At 45.1% G+C, this 22,903-nt stretch overlaps 1 protein-coding gene across 1 annotated transcript in view; it reads left to right on the plus strand.

Moving 5' to 3' along the window:
* LOC309808898 (forkhead-associated domain-containing protein 1-like) overlaps positions 1–22,903 on the plus strand; it is a gene marked incomplete at both ends in the record, with an annotated part of 78,070 nt that overhangs the window by 3,979 nt on the left and 51,188 nt on the right. The window contains one exon of the mRNA XM_082629469.1: positions 13,760–13,966. Within this exon, the coding sequence (XP_082485595.1) occupies positions 13,760–13,966 (207 nt within the window). The remainder of the gene's footprint in view (positions 1–13,759; positions 13,967–22,903) is intronic.

The following is a 22,903-nucleotide window of genomic DNA, read 5'->3' on the forward strand; positions in this document are numbered from 1 at the left end:
CTACTCATCAGCAAGGCTGACATGTTGTTTGGACTATTGGTATCGTAGTATTTCGACATCATTTACTCTTTCCGATAATGGAAGGTAGTTACATGCTTCTTGTTTTTAAAAATTGGGAGAAAGGAAAATATAAGGAAGAAAATAAAAGTCACTTGTAATCATTTGGCTCAGGGAAAAATCAATATTGATATTTGCAGGGTTTTACCCTCCAGACTTTTTTCTATATCCTGTAAGGAGTTTGGTTCCCTAAGGCAGTAGGAAGCCTGTTTATAGCCAGGCTAGTGAGAACTGTTTCTAGTCAACAGTGATAACGGTTGCTATCACTCATTCATTGCACAGTATTTACCCAGAGCCTCAGCACCGAGCCAAGTCTAGGGGTACAGTGATGGCAGAACTGGACATGGTCCCTGCCATCAGGAAGCTGCCAGGAGAGAGAGAAATAAGTCAAATGATCCCACAAAGGTGTGACTAATTCCATTCCAACATTGGGGCTGTAAAGGAAAGGAATATGGAAGACAAGGAGGACTTAACTAGACAATAGGAGAAGGGAATGGCATGTGCAAGGGCCCTGGGGTGGAAGAGCATATTGTGAACCCAAGGGACTGAGAGAAAACCAGGGCGTCCAGAAGTCAGAGTGGGAAGGAGGAGGGCTAAGGGACAAGTCGGCCTCCTTCATGTCACCATAAGGGTTTTGATCTTTATCTGAAAGTAGTGGGAAGAAGGCTTGAAGGATTGTAAACAAGGGGGAGACCTACCAGTGAAAATCCCGGCTGCTGTGTGCAGACGAGCCATCAGGAGCTCTATTCACAATCTCCCCTCTCCCATTTTACATGGCTCAAAAGCCTCAGCCTTGCTCATTTCACAGCTAAACCTTGCAAGTTATAATTTATATGATTTGATGTGCCTTGTAAAGTGTATTTTTTAGAGTTGGATATGGCTGTTATTTAATCTCTGCTGAGAAAGGGACTCAGTTCTTCCAGAATGAAGAAACACCAAAGCCAGTGGTTGTTGGATTTTCCGCATGTTTAAGAGTGGTTGTTCAACATGAACTCCTAGGCATTCTGACCCAGTGGGTTTGGGGTAAGGCCCAGGAATCTTCACATTTATATGCTCCCCAGGTTCAGGTGGGGGGAATGGAGTCCCTGGAGTTGGTTCCAGGACCACACTTTGAGAACCCCAACATCAGTGCTCCCTCCCTCTCCGTTCTTGATCAGCAGAGCTCCTGCTTTGTGTGTGTGTGTGTGTGTGTGTGTGTCTGTGTGTGTGTGTGTATTCTTTCAATAAACTTTGTTTTGAGGAAAAGAGAAGCGAAGGGTAAACAATGAAGGGCTGACTGACCCTACCCCCTCCCCAGGGACTCCCCCAGTCCCACCCTAGTGAGGTTCCAGGATCCCTAGAAGACTGAGCTCTAGGACAGCCCAAGTCAGTGCAGGGCTGCAGCTAGGAAGGTGGAGATGGAAGAGAAAAAGAAAGAACAGACATGACAGGGGGATGAAATGCTGGTGTCCACCCCTCACCCTCGGTGGTCAGTGTCCTGCCAGGCATCTCCTTTCTCATGGGTTTAGCCATCTCTCCAGCCTGTGTCAGCCCTTCTCGCGTGGGATCTGAGGGTCGTGAAGCCAGACTGATCTCATACACATACCCCAGATCCCATCCAGCCGGATGACTCTCGTCCCTTTTTCTGGCCCCTGTCAGTTCTGGGCTGCCTCTCAGGAAAGAACCAGAGCCTACACCATAATCTTGTTTATTATTATTAAACAAGGCTGCTGGGATTCTCCTATTATTTGCATAATTTCACGGACATGCAGATATGTCTGCTCTGTCAAAGGACACACACAGCTGTAGCTCTGATGGGCATGGCCAAATTTCCCACCAGAGGTTTCCAGACGTGGTGTCCTGCCAGCAGTGGACGCCCGTCTCCCACTCCCTCCCCAGCCTAGGGTGCTGACCCCCCATTGGATCTTCACTGATCTACGGGGTGAAGTATGGTACCAGTGTCATTTTAATTCACATTTCTCTTATTCTAAGCGAACACCTGCATTTTGAGACATAAGGTGACAGGTGGACTCTCTGTGGGGAAATCCACGGAATGAAACAGGCCTGGGAGGGTGCACTTGCTGGCTCCCCATCTGCATCGCGCTTGTCCTCCTGCCTGGGTCGTGCTCCCCTCCTCCCCCCTCCCCCCCACCTCACCCCTGGCTTCTCCCCAAGTGCTCCTTGCTCTGGGGGTTCACCTGTTAGGTCTCACCAGTCCTCAGGGAATGTTTTGTCCCCTGTTTGGGAACTGGCGGCTGATTTCATTGGTCAGTACCCAGCACAGCAATTGATGGGACTAGTTTCTCACCAGCAGATGGAGGGCTTCCAAGAGGAAAAAGTTCAGAGGAAAGGGCTAGATCGTGATCTCATTTTTCTTTTTTTTTTTTTATTGTGGTAAGATATGCATAACATAAAATTTACCATCTTAACCACTTTTATTAAGTGTGCAGTTCAGTGGCATTAAATATATTCACACTGTTGTGCAGCCATCACCCCCATCCATCTCCAGAACTCTTTGAATCTTGCAGAACTGAAACTGCACCCATGAAACAACAACTCCCCTTATCCCCCAATCCCAGCCCCCAGCAACCACCGTTCTGCTTTCTGTCTCTATGACCTTGGCTACTCTGGGTATCTCATATAAGTAGAATCATAACAGTATTTGTCTTTTCATGACTGGCTTCTTTCACTGAGTATAATATCCTTTCACTGAGTATAATGTCCATGTTCATCCAGGCTGTAGCATGTGTCCGAATTTCCTTCCTTTTTTAAGGCTGAATAATATTCCATTGTGTGGATTCACCACATTTTGTTTATTCATTCATCTACTGATGGACACTTGGGTTGTTTCCACCTTTTGGCTGTTGCAAACAATGCTATGAACATGGGTGTATAAATATCTCTTCAAGGCCCTGCTTTCAGTTCTTTGGGATATATACCCAAAAGTAGACTTGCTGGATCATATGATAATTTTATTTTTAATTGTTTGAGGAACTGCCATGCTGTTTTCCATAGTGGCTGCACCAAGTTACATTCTCACAACAGGGCACAAGGGTTCCACTTTCCCTGCGTCCTCACCAACACTTGTTATTTCCCTTTTTTTTTTTAAAGTAGCCATTCTGATGGATGTGAGATGAAAGAAAGATCATAATCTTTTGAATAGCATACATAATGCAAACAGCTACAGCATACATTTATGGACTACTTACTGTATCTCACATGGCTTTATACATCATCTATGTATGTTCTGTATATATATTTACAGAATTATATCCTCAAAACAAATCCTGTGTGGGTGAGAACTACTATTATCATTATTATCCGCATTTGATGACATGGACATGGGACTCAGAAAGGTTAAGGAACTGGCCCAAATCACACAGCTAGTCGGGGGAGGTGGGGCTGAGTTTCAGACTGAGCTGACTCAAGCTTCTAAAAACAGAAGCTTCACTTTTTGAGTGTAAATTTAGCTTTGGGAACATCTAATATCTAAATTGGAAATTCTCAGTTAACTGAGATAACAAGATAATTGACTAAGCTAGGGAAATTCCACCCTGTGGAATGGAGAATGGGGGTTGTCAGTGAAATGTGAGATCAATGTTCTCGTGATCCTCATTCATGCAACAGACTGAGGTGGTGCCATCTGGGGGGGATTTGGGTAAAGAGGAAACGTTGACCTGGTGCTTTTCCAGGAAGAGGAGCATTGGGGCTGTTAAGTGGGGGCCCAGCAAGAAACACCACTTATCTCTCCAATACAGCCAGAGTAAGTTCTCTGCTTATAAGGACTGGTGGAGTTCAATTAGTCCCACCTGGATAACCCAGGATAGTCTCCCACTTTAAAAAAATTTTTTAAAAAGTTTTTGGCTGGGTTTGGTCTTCGTTGCTGAGCACAGGCTTTCTCTAGTTGCAGCGAGCGAGGGTTACTCTTTGTTGCGGTGCACGGGCTTCTCATTGCAGTAGCTTCTCTTGTTGTGGAGCACGGGCTCTAGGCATGCAGATTCAGTAGTTGTTGCACGTGGGCTCAGTAGTTGTGGCTCGTGGGCTCTGGAGCACAAGCTCAGTAGTTGTGGCACGCGGGCTTCGTTGCTCCATGGCATGTGGGATCTTCCCGGACCAGGGCTCGAACCCGTGTCCCCTGCATTGGCAGGCGGATTCTTAACCACTGCAACACCAGGGAAGTCCTTAGTCTCCCTCTTTTAAGAGCACTGATTAGTAACCTTGACATCGGCACAGTCCCTTTGGCCACCTCATGGAGCATATTCCCAGGTTCTGGGGATCAGGGCATGGGCATCTTTGGGAGACCATTCTGCCCACCACATTAATACTACCACCTGACTGGACTGTTGCTTTGGGACTGGTCTGAGAGCTTTCTGGAAGTATCAGTAGGATCAATGCCACAGGCCATGGAGAAAGATGGCTGGATGAGCTGGCAGGTGATAATCCCGTTACCAAGAGGGCAGGAAGCAGGACGGGTTGAGTGAGCACCTCAACATCCCGGAAGCAGCCAGGCAGTTTGGGGCCTGGAGATGAACCAGGGGTTGGAAATACACACCTGCGAATCGAGGGGGTGGCACAGTGGCCCCAGCCCATGGACAGAGTGCAGAGGAAACGGACATCTGCGGGGAGAGGAGCCCGGCGTGGAGACCTGGAAGCAGTCAGAGAGGTGAGGGAGCCAGAGAGCTGCTGCCAGGCTGAGGGTATTCATCACAGAGACAGCTTGCTTTGTGCCAGGTACTGTTCTTTTCACTCTCGAGTGTATTAACTCATTTCATCCTTAGGAGGTTAGTGTTGTTTGCCCCACATTACAGATGAGGGCGTTGAGGCACAGATAGGCTGAGTATCCTGCCTGAGGTCACAGAGGGAGGCTGGGGCACTGGGCACCACGCTCGGGCAGTCTGATTTCAGGAGCAGCCTCTCCTGAGGCCTTGCCGGTCCACAGGGCTCTCCCAGGGAGACCGGGGAGGAAGGATCCAGCTGACGGGGAAGCAGAGAAGCTTCTTCTTTCCTTCCACTCCCAGACTCGTCGTCTCACCAGCGCCTGGCCGTTTCCTCATATCCTTATTCTTTTGAAAACCCCATTTTTTTTTTTTTACTATTTCTGTACTACATCCCTTTCGTGAGGCAGTGGGGGGATAGGGCTGGGGGATGGGATAGCCTAGAACCAAAAGGTTAAGAGAAATAGATAAAACACACACACACACACACACACACACACAAGTTAATTTCAAAAATGTTATCCCACTCCTTTGAACAAGTCACCAAGCAGTACCTTTTGTCAATCCTACAAAGCCCAGCTTATCAAACTCATTTTTGCTGCTCAGGGAGCAACCAAAGAGAAGCAAAGAACCATGCCCCAGGCTGCACAGCTGGAAGGTAGCAGAGGTGGGACTTGAACTCAAGGCTTTCTAACTCCAGAGCCCATCCTCTTGCTCATAATAGAGAACATTTCCCATTTGCCCTATGTTCTCTTGTAAGTGCTTTAGTATGTATTATATCATTTATACGTCACCAGTAACTTATAAGACTGTCCTTTTGTTACCTTACAGATGAGGAAGCTGAGGTATCACTTGCCCAAGGTCACCCTGCTAGGAAGTAGGAGAGCTGGACTCGAGCCCAGTCTAGTAACCACCACGTTGCCCTGCTCCCCCAACCCCTGAACCACCAGGCCACGTGCCTCTCTCTGACAACTGTGTCACATGTCACAGGGAGGCCGAGAGCCCGAGGAGGCCCCCGAGGGCAATGGCAGTGGGTTGAGGACCCAGCGGGAGAGGAACCTCTTGAAGCCATTTGACAATAAAGGAAAGGAAGGGGGAAGGGGCGGTGTTTCCAGGCCGAGGGGGTGGTGAGCACGTTCACAGCTAAGACGGAAGTTACACTGTCAAGGTGAGGATGCAGAAGAGGAGATGGTTGAGGAGAGGGACCAGACAAGGGTGAGATGAAGACAGGACCACCCGGAGGCCCTTGGCAGCTAAAAGAAGCCTTGAAGTTTCCATCTATGAGCTTCTCCCTGCCTGGGAAGTCCAGGTCCTGGCAGGGAGCTGAAGGCACATTCACAGGGGTGTGGAGTGATGGAGGGGAGTTTCCTGAAGGGACTCCACAGGGAGTGGGCAGGGCTCAGAGAAACCACAAAGGATAGTGCAGGGCCCAGAGCTAGTATGAGTGAGGACTGTTCCCACCCCCAGAGCTGAGGGGTGAGGGGCAGGGGCATTTCCTGGGACCCGGAGACCCCGAGGGCTGGGTAGAGTCCCTCTGAGGGAAGCTGTGTGGCCCCAGAGAAAGGAAGCCAGGGGAGTAAGTACCCCAACCTCTCTCCTCCCTGCTCTGATCTCTAACCCCCGCATTTGGCCAAACCCAACCAGAAACCAGACACAAGGAGCCCATCAGCCCATGGATGTAGCTGCACAGGTGGGCCTGCTGGGCAGAGGGCGCTGTGGAAGGGGATGGAGGAGGGTCTGGAGAAGCAGATGGAGGATGCAGGCAGGTGCAGGAGGTGAAGACCTAGGAGGCTGTTGTCAAAGTAGAATTAAAAGCCTAAGACCAGGAACCTGCTGGCTGGGGGGCCCAGAGGGCACTGGGACAGCCTCAGGACAGAAGTTTGAGGGTGGCAGGAGGGTTTGGGGGCCAGGATGGACTTGAAGGAGCTGGTGAGCTCGAGCAGGGCCCAGGCTGGGTGAGCGTAGGGCATTACGCATAGGGAGGGGACGGGGAGCAAAGGCTACGTGACTCAAGGAGAGGACGAGACAGAGGATAAGGAAGGCTGGGAGCGGGAAGTTATGGTCTGAGATGGGGCTTCCCAGTTCCAGGTGATGCAAGGTTGAAACCTAGCTCAAAGGACGGTTCCAGGTACACGTCGAACCTCAGCGACAACGTCAGCGAACCTCAGGGCAACATCATAACTAAGTCGGCTTCCCGAGGAGGCTTCCTCAAAGCACAGGAGTCATCAGAGCAGATGGTCATTGTTAAGAGATGTTTAAACGTCTCAATATTTTATGGACTCACTATATAATTTTTAAACATTTAAAATGCAGGAGCCTTTAAGAAATGCACTTGTTTTCTCTATTAGGTCCTGCCTGTCTCCTCTCTCATTATTAAATCACTCTCTACTCTGAAAATCACAGGGTACAAATCAAAGGTACAGGTTTTGGAATTAGACTTGGGTTCAAACCCTGACATTGCCCTGTGCCAGCATCCTGAGGTTGAGTGAGTCCCTTCATCTTAGCCATTTTTTGAATCGTGGTAAAATACCTATAAAGTTTACCGTCTTAACCACTTTTAAGTGTACAGATCAGTAGTTGTAAGTTATTCACATTGTTGTGCAACCAGCCTCAGAATTTTTCATCTTGCAAAACTGAAACTGTACCCATTAAACAACAACTCCCCGTTTCCCCCTTCCCCAGCCCCTGGCAACCCCTATTCTATTTTGTTTCTATGAGCTTGACTACTCTATGTACCTCACATAAGTGGAATCATACAAAATTTGCCTTTTTGTGACACATTTCACATCATGTCCTCACGGTTCATCCATGTTGTAGCATGTGTCAGAATTTCCTTCCTCCTACACTGAATAATATTCCACTGTATGGATGGACCACATTTTGCTTATCCAATCATCGGTCAGTGGGCACTTGGGTGGCTTCCACCTTTTGGCAATTGTGAATAATGCTACTATAAACATGAGTGTACAAATATCTCTTTAAGTTCCTGCTTTCAATTCTTTGGGGTATATACCCGGAAGTGGACTTGCTGGATCATATGATAATTTTATTCTAAATTGTTTGAGAAGCCGCTCTACTGTTTTTCCTATCAGCTGCACCATTTTACATTCTCAGCAGTGCATTAGTGTTCCCCTACTCTACATCCTTGCCAACACTTGTTATTTTCTGTTGCTGTTTGTTTGTTTTTGATAGTAGCCATCCTAATGGGTATGAGGTGGTATCTCACTGTGGTTTTGATTTGCATTTCCCTAATGACTAGTAATGTTGAGCATCTTTTTATATGCTTGTTGGACATTTGTATATCTTCTTTGGAGAAATGTTTATTCCAGTTCTTTGCCCATATTTGATCAGGTTATTTGGGTTTTTTTTTCTTGTTGTTGTTGTTGAGTTATAGTTCTCTATATATTCTTCATATTAACCCTTTTTCAGATTTGTGATTTGCAACTATTTTCTCCCATTCTCTAGATGGCCTTTCACCCTGTTTATTGTGTCCTTTGATTCACAGAAGTTTTAAATTTTGACATAGTTGAATTTATCTATTTTTACTTTTGCTGCCTATGCTTTTGGTATCATATCCAAAAAAGCATTGCCAAATCCAGTGTCATAAAGCTTTCCTCCTGTGTTTTCCTCTAAAAGTTTTATAGTTTTAGACTCTGTTTAAGTCTTTGATCCACTTTGAGTTAATTTTTATACATGGTGTAAGGTAAGAGTTCAACTTAATTCTTTTGCAGTCTTTCCCAGCATCATTTGTTGAAAATACTGTTCCTTCCCCATTGAATAATCTTGGCACCCTTGTCAAAAATCATTGGACCATATATGCAAAGTTTTATTTCTGTGCTCTCTCTTCTATTCTATTGGCCTATGTGCCTGACCTTATGTCAGTATCACACTGTTTTGATTACTGTATCTTTGTATGCAGTAAGTTTTGAAATCAGGAAGTGTGAGACCTCCAGCTTTGCTTTTCTTTTTCAAGATTATTTTGGCTATTTGGGGTCCACTGAGATTCCATATGAATTTTAGGATGAATTTTTCTATTTCTGCCAAAACTGCTGTTGGGATTTTGAATCTGTAGATCCTGCTGTGTAGTAATGACATCTTAACAATATTAAGTCTTCCAACCCACGAATACAGGGTGTCTTTCCATTTATTTGTGTCTTTAATTTCTTTCAGCAGCACTTTGTAGTTTTCAGTGTACACATCTTTTACCACCTTGGTTAAATTTATCCCAAAGTATGTTATTGTTTTTGATGCTATCATAAATGAAATTATTTTCTTAACTTCCTTTTCAGATTGTTCATTGAGAGCATATAGAAACACAACTGATGTTTGTTGTTGATTTTGTATCCTACGATTTTGCTTCTGAATGTTGTTTATTAGTTCTAAGAGGGTTGTGGTTTTTCATGGACTCTTTAGGATTTTGTACATGTAAGATCATGTTGCCTGTGAACAGAGATAATTTTACTTCTTCCTTTCGAATTTGGATTGCCTTTATTTCTTTTTCTTGCCTAATTGCTCTGGCTAGGACTTCCAGTACTTTGTTGAATAGAATTGTCAAAAGCAGGTATCCTTATCTTCTTCTTGATCTTAGAGGAAAAGCTTTCAGTCTTTCACCTTTGAGTATGATGCTACCTGTGGGCTTTTCATATTTGACCTTTATTATGTTGAGGTAATTTCCCTTTATTACCTGCTTGTTGAGTGCTTTTATCATGAAAGAGTGTTGCATTTTGTCAAATGCTTTTTGTTCCCTGTATAGCACAGGGAACTATATTCAATATCCTGTGATAAAGCATAATGGAAAAGAATATTTTTAAAAGAATGTATATATATGTATAACTGAATCACTTTGCTGTACAGCAGAAATTAATACAACATTGTAAATCAACTACACTTCAATAAAATAAATAAATAAACAATATAAATGAGTCTTAAAAGTCAACAATAAGAAACCAACCAACCCAACTTAAAAATGGACAACAGAGCTGAACAGACACCTCACAAAAGAAAATCTACAGATGTCAAATCAGCATATGAAAAGATGTTAAACAGCATACATCATTAAGGAATTTCAAATAAACATGAAATATCTCTTCATTTATTTAGACTACTTTGATTTCTTTCATCAACATTTTGTAGTTTTCTTCATATACCTCTTCATATAGCTAAGTATTTTGTTAGATTTATTCCTAAGTACTTCATTTTTTTTTTTTGGTGCTAATGTAAATGGTGTTGTGTTTTTAATTTCAAATTCCACTTGTTCATTGTTCGTATATAGGAAAGCAATTGACTTTTGTATGTTAATCATGTATCCTTCAACCTGGCTATAATTGCTCATTAGTTCCAGGAGGGCTTTTTGTCGGTTCTTTGGGATTTTCTGCATAGACAATCATGCCATCTGCAAAATGGGCAAAAGATCTGAACAAACACCTCACCAAAGAAGAATTTTTTTTTCCTTCCCAATCTGCTTTTATTCTCTTTTCTTGCCTTGTTGCATTAGCTAGGAGATACAGTACAATGTTGAAAATGTGTGGTGAAAGGGGACATCTTCACCTTATTCCTGATCTTAATTGGAAAGTTTCTAGTTTCTCACCATTAAATATGATGTTAGCTTTAGGGTTTTTATAGATGTACTTTATCAGGTTGAGGAAGTTCCCCTCCATCCTTAATTTGCCAAGAGTTGTTGTGGTGGTTTGGTGGTTTGTTAGTTTATCATGGATGGGTGTGTAATTTTGTCAGATGCTCTTTTTGCATCTGCTGTTATGATAATGCGATTTCTCTTCTCTACGCTGTTGATGTGATGGATTACATTAATTGATTTCCAAATGTTGAACCAGCCTTGCATACCTGGAATAAATCCCACTTGACTGTGGTGTAGAACTCTTTTTATACATCACTGGATTCAATTTGCTAATAATTTGTTGAGGATTTTGCATCTATATTCATGACAGGTATTGGTCTGCAATTTTCCTGTTTTGTAATATCTTTATCTGGTTTTGCTATTAGAATAAGTTTGGCCTCACAGAATGAGCTGGGAAGTGTTCTCTCTTCTTCTATTTTCTGGAAGAGATTATTGAGAACTGGTATCATTCTTTCCTTAATGTTTGATAGAATTGACCAGTGAACCCATCCAGGCCTGGTGCTTTCCATTTTGGAAGGTTATTCATTATTGATTCAAATTCTTTACTAGATATGAGTCTTTTCAGAGTATTTATTTCTCCTTGTGTGACTTTCAGTAGATTGTGTCTTTCAAGGAAATGGTCCACTTCATTAACTTATAAAATCTGTGGGCATAGAATTATTCATAATATTCCTTTATTATCCCTTCAGTGTCCATGAGATCAGTAGTGATGCCATCGCTTTCATTTCTGATTTGAGTAATTTGTATCTTCTCTCTTTTTTTCTTGGTTATCCTGCTAGAGGTTTGTCAATTTTATTGATCTTTACAAAAAAAAAAAAAAAAACCAAACAGCTCTTTATTTTGCTGACTTTTCTCTCTTGTTTTCCTGCTTTTTATTTCATTCATTGCTTCTTGTCTTGTGCTTGTGGTCGGCTTATATTGCTCTTCTTTCTCTAGTTTCATAAGGTGGAAGCTTAGATCTTTTCAAATGTATGCCTTCAATGCCATAAACTTCCCTCCAAGCACTGCTTTCACTGCATCTTGCAAATTTTCATAGGTTGTATTTTCATTTTCATTTAGCTCAAGATAAATTTTTATTTCCCATGAGACTTCCTCCTTGACCCATCTGTTATTTAGAGGTGTGTTGTTTAATCTCCAAATATTTGGGGATTTTCCAGCTGTCTTTCTGGTATTGGTTTCTAGCCTAATTCCATTGTGTTCTGAAAACGTACTTTGCATAATTTCTATTCTTTTACATTTGTTGAGGTATATTTCGTGGCCTGGAATGTGGTCTGCTTGGTGAATGTTCCATGGGAGCTTGAGAAGGATGTGTGTTTTGTTGCTGTGGGATGAAGCTGTGTGGTTGCCAGTTAGATCCAGATGATGGTAGTGCTGTTCAGTTCAACTTCATTCTTACTAATTTTCTGCCTGGTGGGTCTGCCCGTCACTGACAGAGGGCTGTTGAGGTCTCCAGCTACCATGATGGATTCATCTGCTTCTCCTTGCAGTTCTATCAGTTTTTGCCTTCCATACTTTGATGCTCTATTGTTGGGTACATACAATGAAGGACTGTTATGTCTGCTTGGAGAATCTACCCCTTTATCACTATGTATCGCCTCTCTTTATCCCTGATAACTTTCCTTCCTCTGAAGTTGGCTCTGCCTGAAATTAATAGAGCTACTCCTGCTTTCTTCTTGTGTTTCAGTATTTTAAGTGCCAAAGTGTGTCATAGGAATTTGAAAAGTGGGTAAAGGCACAGTCATTTGAATCAGGCAAACCTGGGAACAAGCCAGGCGAGTCAAAGTGACTGACTGTGGGCACATGTAATCGTTCTATGCCTCAGTTTCCTCATCTAAAAAATGAGTAATTATCAGACCTACTGTACAGCACAGGGAACTATATTCAATATCTTGCAGTAACCTGTGATGGAAAAGAATCTGAAAAAGAATAGATATTATATATATGTATAACTGAATCACTTTTCTGTACACCTGAAACTAACACAACATTGTAAATCAACTAGACTTAAATAAAAAATTAAATTTTTTTGAAATGAGGAAGTATCCCTTTGAATTATTGTGAAGATGAAATGGGATAATGCAGTAAAGCACTTAGCAAATTTCCTGGCATTTGTGTAATTACACATAATGTGTCATTAATATATTCTACTAATATATGCAGTTATATTATTATCTATTCATATACTATAAGCTATTATTAATATAAGCTATTGGTTATAATTATATTGTGGGACATTAGTATAGATTTCTAAGTCCAAGTACTCTCTATGAAAGTTGGATGAGGCGCTCTGAGAAGAGTGACTTAGAAAATAGTTGCAAAGTCTCAGGCTGGAGTGGATGGCTCATAGGCAGTGTCCTGAGAAGACAGAAGACTTCGCACGTGCCCTGCAGCCCATAGTCCAGGGCGCCAGGGCCAGGGGGGATGTGATATTTCCTCCTTGGTGCCGAGTTTTGCTCATTCTTCTTATTAAAGTGGTTATACAGGAGGTTTCTGACCCCACTGACAATTCACTGTCTGGGGTCTCTCTCTTTTGAGGGAAATGTGGTCACACGAGGGCCCCTATTGAAAAATAGATCATCTTTGCTTAGATAAATTCTGATTAGCTTTAAGAAGCAACAGTAATAATTAAGCACAGGGGAAAAACCTTCATTGTACACCAAGGCTTTTAAAAGGTAGTTATAAAACTATGTTTTGTGGTGTGAGCTCAATTGTGTTTAAACTTTTTAAAAAGATTGTAAGCATAGAGAAAAGACTGGAAGGATGTGAACCACCGTGTTCTCGGTGCCTGCCTCTGGGGGACGGGAGTCTAAGTGATTTTAATGTCTTCTTTGTGTTTTTCTCTAGTTCTCATTTTCTGCATTATTACAAAAAACATGTTATTTTAAAAATGAATAGAACAAACAACAATTATTACAAAACCTCCCCTTAACTTTAACACTTGCAGTAAATGGACAGTTGTCACTTGCCAACTGACCTTTCTGGTTTGTGTTGGGCCATTTCTGCTGTCTTGCCACTCGGGACAACCAAAAGGATACTTGCATGGGATCAGAGAACTATCAAGTGGCCAATTCCTGGCCAATTTCCCCCGAGTTACCTCTTGCCTCTGTGTTGCCTGACGCCCTACCCCAAAACTGGGCATCTATTCTGGGTCTGCTGTCAGGGTCTGGTGACCCTCCACTCACTAGCTGTGTGGCCTTAGGCAAGTCACTTAACCTCTCTGACCCTCAGCATCCTCCTCTTAAAATGAGGATTGCAGTGACTGTCCAGCCAGATGAAGTGGTTAGCACATTGGGGCCCCCAGTGTCAGCGGCACTAGTTATTCCTTGTTATTCCTGTTATTCCTGGCTCTGACTGTCCCCCTTCTGCATTTCAGTCTGCAGACGTCGACAACCATCACGCACTCATTGAATATAATGAGGCCGAAAGCAGCTTTGTTCTCCACGACTTCAATTCCTGCAACGGCACGTTCGTCAATGAGTGCCACATTCAGAACGTGGCTGTGAAGCTCCTACCCGGAGACATCCTGAGGTTTGGGTCCAGAGGGCTGACCTACGAACTGGTCATCGAAAACCCAGCCTCGGTGAGTCCAGGCCCCTGCGGGGGTGGGGTGGGGTGGGGTGCAGAGGTGCCGTGTTGTGTCACCTTCCGTGCAGCCTAGGGCTCGGGTACGGCCACAGGTGGAGTTCGTCTGGAGCGCGTCACTCTTCCTTTCGAGATTCTGCGAAGTTCAGCCCCATCGCGTGGGTGCCCGGGGAGAGCGAGTCCTCGCGCCCTCTTCTGGGCATTTCATGGAATTACATGCAAGGGTTGCCTAGCGACCAGCCCAGAGCGAGAGCGTTTTCCTGAAAAGTGAAGCTTGGCGAGGGGAGGTGGAAAGCAAGTGTGTGCTTTTGAAGATGCAGAGATGGATGCTTCCTTTTTAGGCAGATCAGTGCTCTGCAACTTCCTAGCTTTGTGACCTCGGCCAGGCTTCTCTGTATGCCTGGGTCTGGGTCTTCTCAGCGGTGCAGGGCGTTGAGAGAGTATCTATGTATAAAAAGTCAAAGTCTCTGGCCAGAGTAGACGCTCAAGGCCTGCCAGGTGTTATCACACCGGATCAGAAATGTTCCCGGGATCAGGACCTAAAGTATGGCCCCAGGTTAAGCGGAACGTAAGCCAAAATTCGCCCACCAAAGCTCAGTGACCGGAAGTATCTGGTTCAGTAGGGAGGCAGGATGGGGACTGGTTAGCAACACAGTCCTGGGTCAGAACCCCAGCTCTGCCACTGGCCTACTCGGTGCGCTCTTGCACAAACCATTGGACCCCTCTGAACTTCGGTTTCCTCATCTACAAAATGGGGCCAACGACAGCAATGACCTTGCAGGCTTATCTCGAGGGCTAAATGAGATGGTTATCATTGTAAACTCCCAGAATAATGCCCATTCGTGGTGAGCACACAATTAATACCTGTCGTGTGTGTCCCAGAGAGACGGCGTGTTAACCTCACTCCCCAGCACCAAGAACCCTGCATGGACTGAGACCTCCGAGGCTTAAAGTCCTTTCGGGGACGAGGCTGGGTATAAATAAATAAAGTTTAGAGAATCTAGACAGAATCCTGGGGTGTGGGTCCACTAGGCAGCCTTAAATACTCACTCAGAGAAGATGAGCACCGTCCCTCAGGCTGCAGGGCCCGTGACACCGCATCCACCACGTTTGGCTTTGAAAACCTGGGACAGTTTTCTCCTGCTGCTTCTCAGCCCCCTTTTCCTCCTTGGGCCAACATTAAAGTGTGCTCACTTGTGGGATGCACTGGGATCCACTGGCCGCCCTGAGGAGGGGCTCCTGACATAGAAGGTGTTGACCTGATCAGGGGTTCTCAACATGGGTTCTAAGGATCCCCCTCGTCAGAAGCACGTGGGGAGCAGACCCACAGTGCAGATGTGGGCTTCACCCCAGGCCTGAGGACTCATACTTAGGATTCCCAGATGAAATACAGGACACGCAGTTAAATCTGAAGTTCAGAGAAGCAACAAATCATTGTTATGTACAGGTGTGGCCCAACTATTGCAAGGAACCACTTATGCTAAAAAAATTATTCGGTGTTTATCTGAACTTCAGATTTAACGGACACCCTATAGTTTATTATATATTGATTTATTCATTTCTTTATTTATGCGAAATCTGGCAACCATACACATCCTCCCTGGGAGTAGGGCCTGGGAATATGCATTCTCACAAGCTCCCTGATGATTCTGATGCACCGCCAATAGGAGGGAAACCGAAATTTAGAATCATTTGTATGGAACACTTACAGAATTTTTTAGGGATCAAAGAAAAGGGGATTTCACACTCCCAAGCCTGAAAATCCAAGTTCATGAAGTTTGATTCAATGTGCCCCAACATGTCTGATTCCAAGAAATTTTCAGGAATGTTCAGTAAAATTACAGGTTCCCAGGCCCCCTCCCTGGGAAATTCTGACTTTGTGGCTTGCCCGTGGGGAGAAGAAGAGGGGGAGCAGCAAACAATATCTGCATTTTTTTCTTCTTTTTTCCTACAAAGATATTTATTGAAATATTATTGATAGGGGCATAAAATTTGAAACCTAAATTTCCATCCAAAGGGGGCATTGTTTAATAAATTATATTGTTTAATATATTCTAAGGAGTTTAATATATTATAAGGAGTTCGTTATATATGGAATACTCTTCTGCCTTTTTAAAACACAGCTTTATTAAGATATAATTGACATGCAATAAACAGCACATGTTTAAAGTCTGTAAGTGGATGGGCTTTGACATATGGGTACACCTGTGAAACCATAGCCACAATCAAGACAGTGAACAGCTCCTTCATCCTCCAAAGTTTCCTCCGGATCACAGCATGTGTTTGTTTGCTTGCTTGCTCTTAACAGCTTCACTGAAGTACAATTTACATAACAGAAACTTCACCCATTTGAAGTGTCCAATTCAATCAATTTGAATATATTGATGGAGTTGTGCAGCCATCACCACAACCTGCTCTCAGAACATTTTCCTCCATTTCTATCACCCCAAACCTCGGAGAAACCTTGGAGGTATTTCATTTTGGGGTTTGTTTTTAACTTTTAATTTTCAAAATTATGGTAAAATACACATAAAATTTACCATCTTAACCATGTTTCAGTGTACAGTTCACAGTGGCATTAAATCTATTCACACTGTTGTGCAGCCATCACCCCCATCCATCTTCAGAACTTTGTTCATCTTCCCAAACTGAAACTCTAAGCCCAACACATCAAACCCCCTGCTTCCTTCCTCCCCTCCCACCATGCTTTCTGTGTCTGTGAATTGGACTATTCTAGGTTCCTCATATAAATGGAACCTTACATTGTTTGTCCTTTTGTGACCATCTTATTTCACTTAGTATGATATCCTCATGGTTCATTCCAGTTGAATATTTCATTGTATGGATTCACCACATTTTGTTTACCTGTTCATCCATCCATGGCCACTTGGGTTGCTTCCACCTTTTGGCCATTTTGAGTAAGTTTGTTATGAACACGGGTGTACAACTATGGAATGGGGACTTTATTTTACAAGGTGCTTCTTATATAATTGTGGGAAAAAGTGATGACGACCTCTAACCTTGAGTAGATAAGACGGAAGAAGATGCTTTGTAAGAAGAGAAACGAGGAGAGCAGCAGGAGGAATCACTGACGTGAACAGCACTGTGCTAAGCAATTCACCTGCTCTCCCTTATTTCACGCTCATAGCAACCTATGAGATGGGTTCTCCCATGATCCCCATTTGACAGACAAGGAATCCGAAACTTAGAGAGGTTAAGTAATTTCCCCAGGGCCACCCAGCTTGTCAGTGCAAATTAAACACTATCCCCACTTGTGGAAAAAGGAGGGGAGAAAACCATTTAGTCTGATGCTAGCTGGAGCAGTAGCCTTGACTGGTTTTCACACCGAGGAAAGCATACTCTCACGGTCACTCGAATATGCACGGATTTTTTCAATTCTTATTCCTACACGCACTTGCACCTTGCTTCATTCCTCGGTTGACTGCAGGCAGCTGCACAAGTGTTCCCCTGGCCTGTGCCCAGGGCACTTTACAGGACTCTCCACAGCCCCATCTTCTCAAAAGCGCTGTCTGCCGGGGCGTCCCCAGCTTGAGAAGCTTCCATCCATGACGCTCATATTCATGGAGGGGTCCTTTGCAGCGTCCGTGTGAGGGCGGCCTGTGGACTGACTGACACCTTCCTACAAATTCCACTTCCTGATGACTCCAACCTGCTGGCTGTTTAAAAGAAGAGAAAGGAAGAGGGGAAAAAGGGAGAGGTATTGAAGAGCATCTCTCATCAAATATTTTGAAGACCAGTTTTTCTAAAAAATTCGTGGTCATCTTGCTTCCGGCATATTCTTGTTTCCAATTGATTTTGGGGTCCCTGGTGAGGGCGCTGTGTTTCCTCCTTGGATGGAGTTTCCATGGAGGACTGCCCTGATATCATACAGATTAAGTATGATGAGAACTGTTCTTCTCCCGACAAAGAGTTCCCAAATGAAAGCATTTAGTTCAGGTTTTGTGGTGACCCTAACCAATAGAGGAGGGTGTGACAGCATTTTACTGGGGGAGGGGGGTGAGGTGTGGGGCGCTTAGGAATCCAGATGTGTGTGCAGATGTCACAGTGGTTAGAGCACATGCCCTGAGGTCAGGCTGACTCTAGCGCCGTCCCAGCCCTGCTCTTGACCGGCTTTTATACTGGACGTGCACAAATCATCTACCTCTCAGGGCCTCGGTCCCCACTCCTGTAACAATAGTTCCTACCACCTTGAGTGACTGTGGTATTAAGTGGGCAAAGTGCGTAAATTGCTTAGTCCAGCGTCTGGCACCTAATAAGCACATGATAACCCTCAGCTTTAGAGTCAAGCAAACCAGCATGGAGCAGCCAAGATGCCTCCTTTGTAAGTGTCCTTTTGGACAGGGAAACCTCCCAAGACCTGCCCCCGCTAGCAGATAATACATTTGCAGATAAATTACCCATAGAATAACATACAAGATGGAAAAATATAAAGAAAAACTCTTGTTTGACAAAGTGCATTGGCAGCCAGGTTGTGCCCAGGACCATCCTTTTTTTTTTTTTTTTGTGGTCACGGGCGTCTCACTGTTGTGGCTTCTCCCGTTGCAGAGCACAGGCTCCGGACGTGCAGGCTCATCGGCCATGGCTCACAGGCCCAGCCGCTCCGCGGCATGTGGGATCTTCCCGGACCGGGGCCCAAACCCGTGTCCCCTGCATCGGCAGGTGGACTCTCAACCACTGCGCCACCAGGGAAGCCCCCAGGACCATACTTTGTAAATTATACCTCTCTCATCAAAGTATAACCTAGGGCTGCCATATTGCACAACTCCAGGGTCACCATTCACAACGTAGTCCATGTGGATGGCGCCCACTGAAGTTGTGCAGGACATAACCCGCAGGGCCATCTGCAATGCCCTGAAGCAACCGTTGATTAATCCCATAGAGTCTTGGCACCAGGCGTGGGAAATTGAAGTCCCAGAGTCAGGTGTGCTGCCGTGTTGTGGGTTTTGTTGGTTGTTGCCTTTACTCGTGCTTTCTGAGCTCTGGGAAAGGAGGTGTGGAAACAAGCTGTGCTAGTCACAGTGGCGCCGTTCTTACAAGGCAGCTGAGTAAGGAAACCCACGTCACCCGTATGTATCAATCATGTCTTTCTCTGTTCTGAAATACGGCAAAACGGATGGAAATGGCCAGAATGAAAAAGGAAGCCAGGCGCCACAAATGACGTGCCGAGTTGTTCCATGAGGGGGTTGACAGCTCCTTGTCGGCAGCCCCCATCCCCATGACTGCCTGTGTCTGGCCTTCCCTGTAGCCTGCTCTTCCCTGTTCCCAGTCCAGCCAGACTCTCCCCCGTGGCTCCTGGATAGTGTCTTCTGTCCCTGCAATGTCATGACGTCCTGTCTTGCGAGAAGAGCGCCCTCTGTCGGCCAATATTCCTTGCTGCTTTAATGGGGAAGCTCTGCAGAACACAATCGAGAAAGCAAGGGCTTTGGAGTTGGATGGACCCAAGTTGAAATGCCAGCTGCAACTGGCTTTACCTTTCTTTTTTTTTTTTTTTTTTTTTTTTTTTTTTTTTTTTTTTTCCGTACGCGGGCCTCTCACTGTTGTGGCCTCTCCCGTTGCGGAGCACAGGCTCCGGATGCGCAGGCTCAGCGGCCATGGCTCACGGGCCCAGCCGCTCCGCGGCATATGGGATCCTCCCAGACCGGGGCACGAACCCGTATCCCCTGCATCGGCAGGCGGACTCTCAACCACTGCGCCACCAGGGAGGCCCGCTTTACCTTTCTGAGCTTCAATTTCCAATTTCTGCCAAGGAGCTACTCATTAATCCCAGGTCCCCTTTCCCCCTTCAGTTGTTTTTATAGAGGTCCCTGGGACCACCCCTATCATGGCATAAACTGAGGCTTCAGAGAGTTTCAGTGACTTCCCCAAGGTTAGGCATCAATCATATAGATCCAGAGGCAGGATTAAAAGCCGGCTCTCCTGAGTCCCTTGGAGCCTTTTCCTAATAGCACGAAGCATCGTGGGGCCGTGAGAGCCCAGGCAGGTCCTTCACTGCCCAGCAGTTAATGAAGGTCTTGCAATTCCCAGTCCAACCTGCAATTTCACACGCTGACAGGGGATGATTCCTTATGTGGGTAAAAACGAAAGCCACTGATAATAGGAGAAACTGCATTTTCAGTTATCTGGCTTCCTTGCTTGTTTGGCTCCACTAACTTTTTTTTTGGCTATACCAATGCAGGATCTTAGTTCCTCAACCGGGAATCAAACCTGCACCCCCTGCATTGGAAGCGTGGAGTCTTAACCACTGGACGGCCAGGGAAGTCCCTGGCTCCACTAACTTTTTTTCTTTAATTATTTTATTTATTTTATTTATTTATTTTTGGCTGCGTTGGGTCTTCGTTGATGCGCACGGGCTTTCTCTAGTTGCGGCGAGCGGGGGCTACCCTTCTTTGCAGTGCGCGAGTTTCTCTTTGCGGTGGCTTCTCTTGTTGCGGAGCATGGGCTCTAGGTGCGTGGGCTTCAGTAGTTGTGGCACGCGGGCTCAGTAGTTGTGGCTCGCGGGCTCTAGAGCACAGGCTCAGTAGTTGTGGCCCATGGGCTTAGTTGCTCCGCGGCATGTGGGATCTTCCTGGACCAGGGCTCGAATCCCTGTCCCCTGCATTGGCAGGCGGATTCTTAACCACTGCACCCCCAGGGAAGTCCACCCACTAACTCTTTACCAGGGATATTGCTGCCGTTCCTGGACAAATTCAGTTGTGCCCTTTCTTCTCCTTTTTTGACGATGGTGATCACACCTGGTGGCTAATGTTTTATGCTCATTTATTATGGACCAGGAAGTGTTCCCAGCATTTCACGTGCACTATCTCACCCACTTCTCACAGACTAAGAAATGGTTGTTGGTATCCCTGTGTCTTACAGACAAGGCACAGAAATGACACACTCGTCAGGGTCCCAGAGACGGAGCAGAGCCGGGAGCCGGACCAGAGTCTGTGTGACGCCGGATCCCAAGGTCTTAACCCGAGGTCGGCACGTTATGGCCCAGGGCCAAGTGCGGGCCATCGCCTGTTTCTGTAAAGTTTCCTGGGAACACAGCCATCCCATTCATTTCAGTATTGCCTGTGTTGTCGGCTACAAGGGCAGAGTAAGCTGGGCAGATCCTATGGCCCACAGGGCTGGAAATGCTTACTGTCTGGCTCTACAGAAAACGTTGACCAGCCTCTGCCTGTAACACTATGCAGTACTGCCTCTTTCATTTGACTTGGTTTCTAAAAGAAGAACTTAAAATAGAGGGGGGAGCTGGGGAGAAAGAACTCACTCAGATTGAGCCTTACTGTGTGCCAGGAAATGTGCTGGTTAATTGCTTAAGTTTACTGAGGAATAAGAAAAAACAGACAAGCTGGAAAACTAAATTTTGAACAGTCTTTTCAATACTTCTTTAAAAAAGAGCTGGAAATATGTGGTTCTAAATATACATACACATATATATGCATTTGCAAATATAGTAATAACATAATTACATTGACATGGATCTGATAAATGTACTAGACATTAACATATTATATATACAACAGATGCATATTATAAATTTTACCTGTTTCTTCAACTGGAAAGTTTTCTTTTAAAACTGTGGACTGTTGGGAATTCCCTGCTGGTCCAGTGGTTAGGACTCAGTGCTCTCAGTGCTCTCACTGCTGAGGGCCTGGGTTCAATTCCCGGTCAGGTAACTAAGTTCCCACAAGTGCACGGCGAGGCCAAAAAACGAAATAAATGAAACTATGGAATGTCTTCCCTGAGTCACTTTTGAAGCAGAAATTTGGGGTTTGTAGTCTGAAGCCTGCTGTAGCTAGAGAACTATTTATCTATCAAAGTTTCTCTAAGCAGCGTGTTACTACTTGTCTTATGATTGGTTCCTTGGTCTTAAATCATTCTTCTCTGGAGATGCTGCTTTACTTTTATAAGTTGAAAGGTAAATTTGGTGCATGATGACAGTCTGGTGGGTTTTATTTGAGCATGTCATAACCTTTAAAACAACTTTCACTCTGAGTACATAGTGATGCTTATGCTAAAGTCTCAGTAAGCATACTGTCCAGGAAATTTGATTGTTTGCAAGTGTCAGAAAACCAACTAAAACTAGCCTAGGCAAAAAAAAAAAAAAAAAAAAAAGCTCATGGAACTGAAAAGGCCAAAAGCTGCAGCTTAGGCCCAGCTGGATCCAGGCGCCCAAATCATGGTCAGGAATCTGACTCTTTCTTCCCTGTTAGCTTCCCAATCTCAGACAGACTCTTGCCTGACCTGTAGGAAAGTGGCCACCAGCAGCCCCAGCACCCTACAAAGTAGCAGTTCCAGGGATAGAGCCAGCATCTTCATTGACAGTGGCTTGGATCACGTGGCTTCCCCTGAACCAATCACTGAGGCCAGGGACCAGGAATGCTCTGATTGGCCAGGCCTGGGTTATGGTCTCACCCCTGGGGTGGAAGGGTCAGAGTTCTATGGACTCAGGATTGTCAGGGAAAGGGTGTCTTCCCTGAAAAAAAATTAAGGTGCCCATCCAGAAGATGGAAGAAATGGATGCGGGGGAGGCAAAAACAAAGAAGATGTCCATGACATTAGGAAGCATTCCTATTGCCTAAGTGGAGCCTTCCGAACGGGATTTGCCACTAGGGATCTGGGGGGAGGAAAATGATGAATAATCCACTTTTCCATTGGAAAAGTCCCAGGCCAGTCTCCAAGGAAGCAGAGTTGCTCATTTCTCTCCTGTGGTGACTGGTGTGATGAGAAGCTCAGAGTCGGGGCCTTAGTTGTCCATCCCCAAGAAGGGTGGTGTTTCCACGTTCCTGGGACCTCTGAATAGGGCCCGTTGTTGAGGAGGATGTGGCTTTACTGTACCGGGGGTTGAGAAGCCGGCAACTGAGTGAATGACCAGAGAGTATGGTGCCCTTCAGAACAAAGCCTCTTTCTGGTCAAGCTTTGTCATCTC

This window comes from Mesoplodon mirus, assembly GCF_964341445.2.
Source record: "Mesoplodon mirus genome assembly, chromosome: 7".
Classification (NCBI taxonomy): Eukaryota; Metazoa; Chordata; class Mammalia; order Artiodactyla; family Ziphiidae; genus Mesoplodon; species Mesoplodon mirus.